General features: G+C 34.3%; 1 protein-coding gene across 1 annotated transcript in view; it reads left to right on the top strand.

The window, feature by feature from the left end:
- The first annotated feature begins 3,634 nt into the window (after window positions 1–3,634).
- Window positions 3,635–8,992, top strand: part of LOC140147483 (reelin-like) — an 82,046-nt gene continuing 76,688 nt past the window's right edge. Inside the window, 1 exon segment of the mRNA XM_072169260.1 lies at window positions 3,635–3,879. Coding sequence (XP_072025361.1) covers window positions 3,684–3,879 — 196 coding nt within the window. The 5' untranslated portion in view covers window positions 3,635–3,683.

Here is an 8,992-nt window from a genome sequence, read left to right as displayed (position 1 = left end):
AATCACAAACAAGTGTCAATACTTTAAACCAATCAGAATCAACTTGGTATCCTTAGCTTACCCATAATTGGTATCTATTGCTAATGGATATAGCCTAAGGCAGTACATCATTCATGACCTTAGGGAGCAGTAGTGAAGTGTTTATCAGTTTGTCACAATTGGTGTGACAAATCTTTCTTGGGATGAGTGGAAGATGGTAGAGAATTATTCCAATGGATGCCTGGATGGATGTGGAAATATATCTTGCATACCTTTCTTAGTCTCAGGTAAGATATTATCAATTTCTATTATAAGGACTATATATATCAAAAATAAATGCATTTTAAGCAGTAAGTTTCATTCAGATTGTTTTAAATCCACAGAGTAAGACATATTTTATATCATAAATTAATTGTAGATTACTATAATTAATGTAGATCATAAACTAATTGTAGATTAAAGATATTTAAATAGATTTTTAATTTCCCCTTTTTTTTACTCCAAACAATGGCATATTTGTAGCAGATTATACTGTACACTGGGGGTATTTTGGCTGGGTTATTTTCTACAATTTTATCATTTCTGGACAGTTTAGTGGGTGTTTAATTCTTGTTTCGAACTATATTTACATTAATTATCATGTGTAATTAATATTTTTGCAGGGTTAAAAATTAGCGGCTGCCTGTTTGACCATGAAAATCGTGGAAAGTAAACTCAAGCGAAAGTTTCCTGCTATGCAGTATATAAAATTAATTATGTATTCATCTGTTCATTAATTTATGATAGCACTTTCTTGTATTTGTGCCAACTTTGCAAAAACAAACCAGCAATATTTTCATATATTATTGACATATCAAAGCCCTGTTTTCAGTGTTCAGGTTTACGAAGAATGTTGTACATAGCATTCAGTACTATGGCACAGGAACAAGCCTTTCTTTTCCAAGTTACTAAAATATAATATGAAAGTGAATTTGCTTTTATCAAATTCAGACAACAACCTTTGTAATCAGTTATGTCAGAATCGGACACTGAAATCAAAATGTTGAATTACATACTTTGATCTTTACTGTAATGGTGGTTTATTTTTGGAAATTGGACTCTCCTCAATGTGAATTAAGTAGTGAAATTTAAATCTGGACTGTCAAAATATGAACATGATAAAAATGCTGTCAAACTTCCCAGTTTTCAAATAAACACTTTCAAAAACTTGTTATATGGTTTTCAAACTTATAATATAATTTGAAATGAGCCTTTACAAGAATCACAAAATAGTAAAAATCAACAAAAATACCAAAACAAACAAAAAACATCTACCCACATAATAATGCCCCTTTTAAAAAAATACCACTTATTTGATTTTTATCTGGTAATATCAGATTAGATCATGAAAATCATCACATATTCATACATATTGTGTGGTTCAAGAAGAAATTTATCAAATTGTATAGAATTACTTTTGAAATAGCTGCAATAGCATACAATACAAAACTTTCAGTGTGTTTGTTTCAAGTAGCCTTATCTATTTTGTAAAAAAAAATGGCTGTGAAAATCAGTCATAAAGTGCTTTTTAATGAAGCACATACAACCTTCTCGAACTCGACCATGACAGTGTATTAACGGTGTTTATCATGGTCATAGGCCAAAACACTTGAAGCAATCTTCAAACGGATATTTCCTGTTTTACAGTATGTGGGCTTATGATGTCCGGTGGTTAATCAGCCATAATATGACAACCATTTAAAAGTACATTGTGTTCTTTATGTCTTTAGATAAATATAGCAAATTTTTAAGTTTGCCAATTCCGAGAACTCATCATCTGTTGGTCTATATTTATGTATAATCATGATAATGTCAAAAAGTATGCTTTTTCAAAGCCAAAACCTATTTTAACCTGTTTAAATTACAATAACATTAACAATAAGGACAGTAGCATCAACAAAACCATAGCAAATTTATAAGAACATCGTCATCAGTAGCAACAACAGGAGCAGCAACAGCAACAAAAAAATAATGAAATTATTGTTAATTTAATTTTGATTAAAAGTAATTTCTACAAAACTATTCTGACATAACTGGATATTAGGGTTCACATGCTCAAGTGTGAAGATAAATTTATAAACAAAAATCTGTGACAGGGTGAGTAAACTTAGATTGACATGGTTTACATAACTTGCATCCTGTATTGCCAAACAGACCAACTAATTGGTCTAGTTGTCATTGTTTTACACATCCCACCTGCTTCTAATAAACACCATGTGAAGAACAATGTAGGCAGAATTGTATCAATGCTGCCAATATGATGCACATTGTCAAATACCAATAAAGAGAGAAACCATGTTTAATAAAAAGAAACTGAAGAAATGCAGTGGGCCAAATTATAACATCTAAAGTTTGGATTTACCCGGGCATTTACCTCAAGATATTCTTTTAAGAATAGTGATAAAAGGGATTTATGGATATGCAATTACATTGTATGTATTAAGTTTTTTTATTACCTTGTGATCTCCAGGTAAATTATTCAATTATCTGGCAGATAAAACTAACATTATTAATTTAACGGTCCGTAACCCGATCGACAACATCATCCCCCCGATTTTTGTCATTGTTAATGAGTTTTTGGTATCACAAAATAGATACTATTTTTCTCATTACTATCCTGAAATTTGACGCTCCAAGTCGATGTATTTCCAGAGAAATCGGAGAATTCACACAAAAATAGCTTACTTCCTGGCTACCAATTTCTTGAATTATGGACTGGCTTATTGTAGATAATTATAGTCTCTTCAACAGCTAGTTTGGTTTCGCATCATTCACATTGTATGAAACTTCCTTCCGAAATTAGTAGCTGCCCGCGTGGCGCAGTCGGTTAGAGCATCGTATTTTGAACCAGAGGTCCCCGGTTCAAATCCCAGTAGTGATAGTTTTTTTTCTGCTCCATTTTTAAACCCAAAATTATTTACATTCATTTGAAATGTACATATTGCAAAGGGAAATACATTTGGTTTCTTTTTTTTTTTCTGAATCGGTATGAAAAAGAGTTTTTAAAATCTAAATTTTCCGTTCACTATTATAGTACGGGCATTTTCAGCATTGTCGTCGGGGCATTTCTGTTTTGCTTTGTTATTGAGCTCTATTGCCATTATGCCATAATTTATATACAAAAATCATCATGAGCGATATACAGACGAACACGAAAAAGACTGGTTGTGGGGAAATGTCACCGTAGTAGTATTGAAATGTGTACCTAGTACAGTGGAGCTTGTGGGGAGCTTGTGTCAGTGCAACCACGCCACGCACGCATGGCACATCACGAACGGGAATTACGGCACATGTTATTGCTTCCCTTCCCAGAATGCAATTCACGCATACCAAGTATTGGGTTGCAAATTTTGCTTTTTATTCACATTTACGTAGAAAATACTCTCATTTTTTTCACAAAGCTGCATAAAGGGGACAATATTTGATATTATATGTAATGTTAAAGACAATCCATATCCAAAACCAATAGGGTTACCCCCCTTTAAGCGAAAAATCAAATAAAATACAAATTTGACAGAAATCTGACAATAATATTTTGATATCTTTGCAGGTGCTGTAAAACTGTTTGGATTGGATGGACACAAATGACATAACAAACTTTCATCTATACACAAAAAACAGCTAGGATATACCAACTTGTACAAACTGTTCAAATTAAGATAATCATGATGCAAAAAGTGCTGCTTCTTATACTGTTCTGGGGTATGCTAGGGATATCGTCACCCCAATTTTCACCCTATTTATTTGTGTGTAATTACCATGGTGGATTGGACCAAGGAGACTTGAGTCAGGGAGAGATAGCTCTGTCTGTTGCTATTGAAGGCAGTCCTGCTTACTATGTACCAGGACATATGTATCAAGGTAAGATTAAGAATGCATATTTTTTTTGCTGTAGAGCAATTTAAAATTTTGATCTGTTGTTTCTCATTTGCAATATTAAAGGCGTTACATGATCAACTGCCTCATAATTTCCCCAATTTTTCAAAACTAAGATTTTGTTATCAGAAGAAAGCTCACACTGTTCTCGTAACCCCAGTAAAATTGAACACCCAAGGTATTTCGTTAAGATGGTGTCAACAAAAAAATTTCAAAAGCCACCACTGGAATTATCTTATGGGACATTGTTATACACATTTTAGTAATATGACTCAAAATTTAAAAGAGATCATTTTAATAGGATGCCTCAAATAAGATGGAATATTTATTATTATTATTAGATTTGATTTCAACATGAAGGCCCAATTCAACAGAAGTTATTCTTCCTTGAGTCTGTGATATACATAATAACAAAACAATTACAAAAGCTTAAGGCTACATGCTCTTTTTGGTTGAAATTTTTGGCGGGAAATAATCCCGCCAAAACATTAAAGTAATCTTTTCCCACAACTAAATATCATAGTCAGGAAATTAATGATGCATCTGGTAGCTTAGATCATAACTTTCATTATACTTAGTTGCAATTATCCCAGAAAATTCTTGATTTGTTTTTACAGAGTCTTGAATTGTCGATGTTTTTGATCAAAAAACATCACTCGGTGTATTTTGAAACTCGAGGCATTAACTCTTCTCAAATTAGCCCCAAATCATAATATACAAATATTGACTGCTATGAGGGGCATGGTTAAAATTATAGGCCCAAGGTAATCTCAAAACCATGCTATGACCCGAGGCGCAGCCGAGGGTCATAGCATGGTTTTGAGATCACCTTGGGGCCATGCTCCGAATATAAAGCAGTCAATATTTGTTTTATATACCGAATGGATACGTGGATGTTGGCGATTGCGCAGTTTGATCGTGACGCACGTGACCGGTCCATAGTTCATTTCCATGGACCGGTCCCATAGCATGGTTTTGAGATCACTGCGGGCCTATAATCTTAACCATTTCCCGAATATAAAGCAGTCAATATTTGTTTTATATACCGAATGGATACGTGGATGTTGGCGATTGCGCAGTTTGATCGTGACGCACGTGACCGGTCCATAGTTCATTTCCATGGACCGGTCCATAGTTCATTTTGCGGGCATAGTTAATTCAATGACTGCACTTTCAACCAATCAGATGACAGGAATCTATATATGAGGTATATAATTTATTATATGCACGTGTAGCAAACACCAATGATAATTGGACGTTGTTTGCGGAGCCTAAACTTGGTTTGATTTTATTTCACAATAATTCTAAGGTGAGAATTTTGACCTGACATTTCCATTTGGATTTCCAATTTAAATTCATTGATATGTGATATTTTGAATAAATAAAGAGTACGCTTACCTTTCTGCAACACTTCCCGGTATCATTAAGCATCTGCTGATAACCAACATTTTAGCTGAAAACAGTCCTTCCTATCATTTTTGAACAAAATATGGTTCAAAAGTGCGTACACTCTGGCGTATATAATGGCACAGCGAGGTAATGAAGAGAGCTATTTACGGTGGGGTATCTATTGTAAGCTATTAGGGTAGGCCTATAGTATATCTTCCCGCAAGTGACAAGATGTGTCAAGCAGGTGCATACATAAGGCGGTATATTCAAACGGTATTGTCTGGATCATTGAGTATCGACATGACGTATACAGTAACACTGATGATGTGTGGTCCTCCCCAGGTTTTGACATGAATTACAAATGACATCGTGAGTGACCCAGCGTTTTCATTTTATTATAACAAAATTAATCGTCGTTTATCACGAGTCCTAAGAGTCGTACCAGTTCAATTCATCAAAATTAATTTGTATTAAATGAAAAACAAACAGACAAGTCGAGTCATATGTCTTTCTATGACTGCATTCCTACCAAAATCTGATTTTCAATACACTAGAAACGTGTTGATATGTATATCTTTGAAAATCGCCGAATGTTAACCACAGTCACCGTGGCACAGTAAGCATCTTTAGCATTCATAGTGCAATTGGCAGTGGTTCGAACCCTGGTGAAAATGTTAGTATTTTTTATTCTTTTTACTAATGCGCTGTGCCGTTTTTCAAACACGCCCCTGAATGAAATTGATGGGCAAGTACCCTTAAACAAATTACAAATAGAAAATTATCAAATGTTAAAACTCAAATGATACATTAATGGTTACATACTTACAGGCATTACTCAGTGGTTTCTACGATTATTTTTGAATATTTTTAGAAAACACAATAAAACACTAGACCACCCACCTTTAAGCAATATGAATTTTGGGAAATAATACTATAGGACATATTTAGATCCTATGACAATGGAACTGTGTATAGGTCTCACTTAAGGAATTATCAGTGTTTTGTCAAACCAGAACATCAAAAAATTCAGCAAAGTTCTCATTATGCATTTTTGGAACATATTATGTGCCAAATGAAGGGAACAAATGTCAAAAGTAAATACAATCTGATAGGACAAAATTTGATATAAAAATGAAGGCAGGGTGCTTTTATTATCACATGAATATATACTCAAAATTTGAAATCCATGGTTTATACATATGCGCTATCTATCGATGCACATGGTTGGTTGAGAGCCAGGCATAAACAATGAAGATGGCCCGGCATTTATGCCTGGCTGCTTAGCATGATGATTGTGGGTAGAAAAACTATGTTTTAACAATGTTTTATGTTATTTTTTGTAATTATTGATGAAATAATATTAATAACCACAAAATGTTTTGGTAACGGTATGTATAAACCAGGTTTATTCATATATTTTCATGCATTTTAAACAATGTGTTTATGCATGAAAATATATGAATAAACCCCTAATTAATCTGCTGTATGATCAAAATGGCCTATTATAATTCTAGATTGTTTTATTGTGCAGTTAGACAAAATATTATTTTACAGAAGGTCTCTGATAATCATTTGAAACCAATTTTGCTTAACTATTTTGGCCCAAAATTACAAAATGTCCCTTTAATGTTGGCTGATTTTGCTTGCTAAACATGCTTTTATGTTTATGTTGTAAAAGGAAGGAATTCAACCATCCTGTTATTTGTATGATAACTCACACTTGGGTAACTATTATTATGTAGTTACTGGGTTACACTGGACAAAAAGTCATTGGATTTTGACTGAGTTAATAATCAATTTTATTTGTGGTATCAAGTCATTGGTAGAAGAAGCTCAGAAGTTGAAAATAATATCTGAATAATACATATAATTTGTCAAAAAGGAAAACAAAAGTCAAGAAAAACAATTCAAGAAAAGAAGTCAAAGAAATTCAATCAATCAAGATAGATCAAAAGGAAGGGAAGGTAGAAGGAAGGCAGAGTAGAAGGGAATGAAGGAAGGGAAAAACAAAGGAAATTACAAAAATAACATTCATGTATAGTAAAGACTTCTTCAAATTCATGCAATGCATCTAATGCACAAGTTGCATTTATGCAGACTGTGCTTATGTGGTCTGTCAGATCATATGAAGTTGATTGTCCAGTATTACACCAACAATCCTCGTCAAAAATTGTTCTATGTTATGGTGTTATTTACGTTATTTTTAAAGTGCTGAAATGCCACTTTCCTAACCTCCCAAACCTCTCCCTTCCCTGCCAATCAATGTTGGGCACTGCAAGGCACGCATGAGCAAAATTACATGATTCAACATTGTTTGGGAGAAAGGGGGGTGGGGCGGGAGTTCATTTACATGACCCTGTTGAAATTGTCATTTTTGATGAGCATTGTAAATTGCAGGCAGAAGATGTGAGATTCACAGATATGTCATCAACCAGGATTCCAGAGATAGATATTATTGGAACAAATGTTAATGTGACATTCTGTATTGCTGTAGTTAAGTTGGGAGTTTATTTTGCACAGTCCATACTTTTCCATTAGGCACTATTCTAATTTGAGGATGCAAGAGGATAGCATGTTGGATAGAAATATGCAATTGTGTGTCATCAGCATTTATATACACTCAACTTCATTCGCAGCTGCAATGCCTTCAATCTGAGAACTATACCTGGTGTAAAATGACAGGACCATGCACAAATCCCTGAAGGACACCAACATTCAGTGGCAGCATATTAGAGAGATTGTTCCAGCTAAAACACAAACCAGTCCAGTGTTTATCATTGATACCATATCATTTCTCAAGGCTTGGTGGTATATTATAGTGCCAAGACTGAGAAGTTCAAAAGGACCAACATGGTCTCATCACCTTATCATTAGTTTGGAGAAGATCATTGGAGATTCTTAAAAGTGCAGTTTCTGTGCTGCATCCTTTGTGATTGATAATTTTCCTGGACAGTATAGTAGTCCACCATTGTCTGTCATTTAACATGTTTTTGGAGCTGGTTCACTGCGACTTTTTCAACAAGTTCAGAGTGGAAGGAAGTTTTGAGATTGGATGATAGTTTTTCATGTCCTGATAGTCAAGTGATGGATCTTGAGGGGCTTGACATGAAACAACTTAAAGTTTCTGGAAAGCTACCAGAAGACAACCATCCATTAGTGTTCCTGTGTGTAATACAATGGTAATGGCACACCCACACTGGGGACCAAAATAGTCTACTGCTCTCTGGCATTTACCAATAAAAGTCCAACATTGAAATTAATGGTTTTCTTTAAACTGGAGCCTTAATTGTAAAGGAGTGCACATGTATCATGTAGTGTGTATTATCATTGCAACAAATTATATTTAGCATACAAATACTTACTTCAATTCAAAATTTCCCAGGTGCATGGTTAAATAATGCAAAGGTACTCTATTTTGCCCTTAAACAAGCAACAGGCAAATATGGCCGAGTACAGACTCTCTATTTGGTATAACCTGTTTATGTTTTTTTAAAAAATATATTGATGTCAAGACATATCAAGGCATTAACAGCTGTTATCGTTACAATAAAGCTGACGGGTTGGCGCCTAGATAGCTATTAACCTCCTTTTTGAAGCTTGTCCATTTCACAATTCCAGGAATGTGAGGAGGGAGTGCATTCTTGGAAACAGCAAGGTTGTGAGATCTAACTGAGCGGCAAAGATGAGGGTCAGTCTGGAGCTGGTCAGG

Source organism: Amphiura filiformis, chromosome 3, assembly GCF_039555335.1.
Source record: "Amphiura filiformis chromosome 3, Afil_fr2py, whole genome shotgun sequence".
NCBI classification, from domain to species: domain Eukaryota; kingdom Metazoa; phylum Echinodermata; class Ophiuroidea; order Amphilepidida; family Amphiuridae; genus Amphiura; species Amphiura filiformis.
This window is presented reverse-complemented; position numbering and strand designations above follow the sequence as displayed.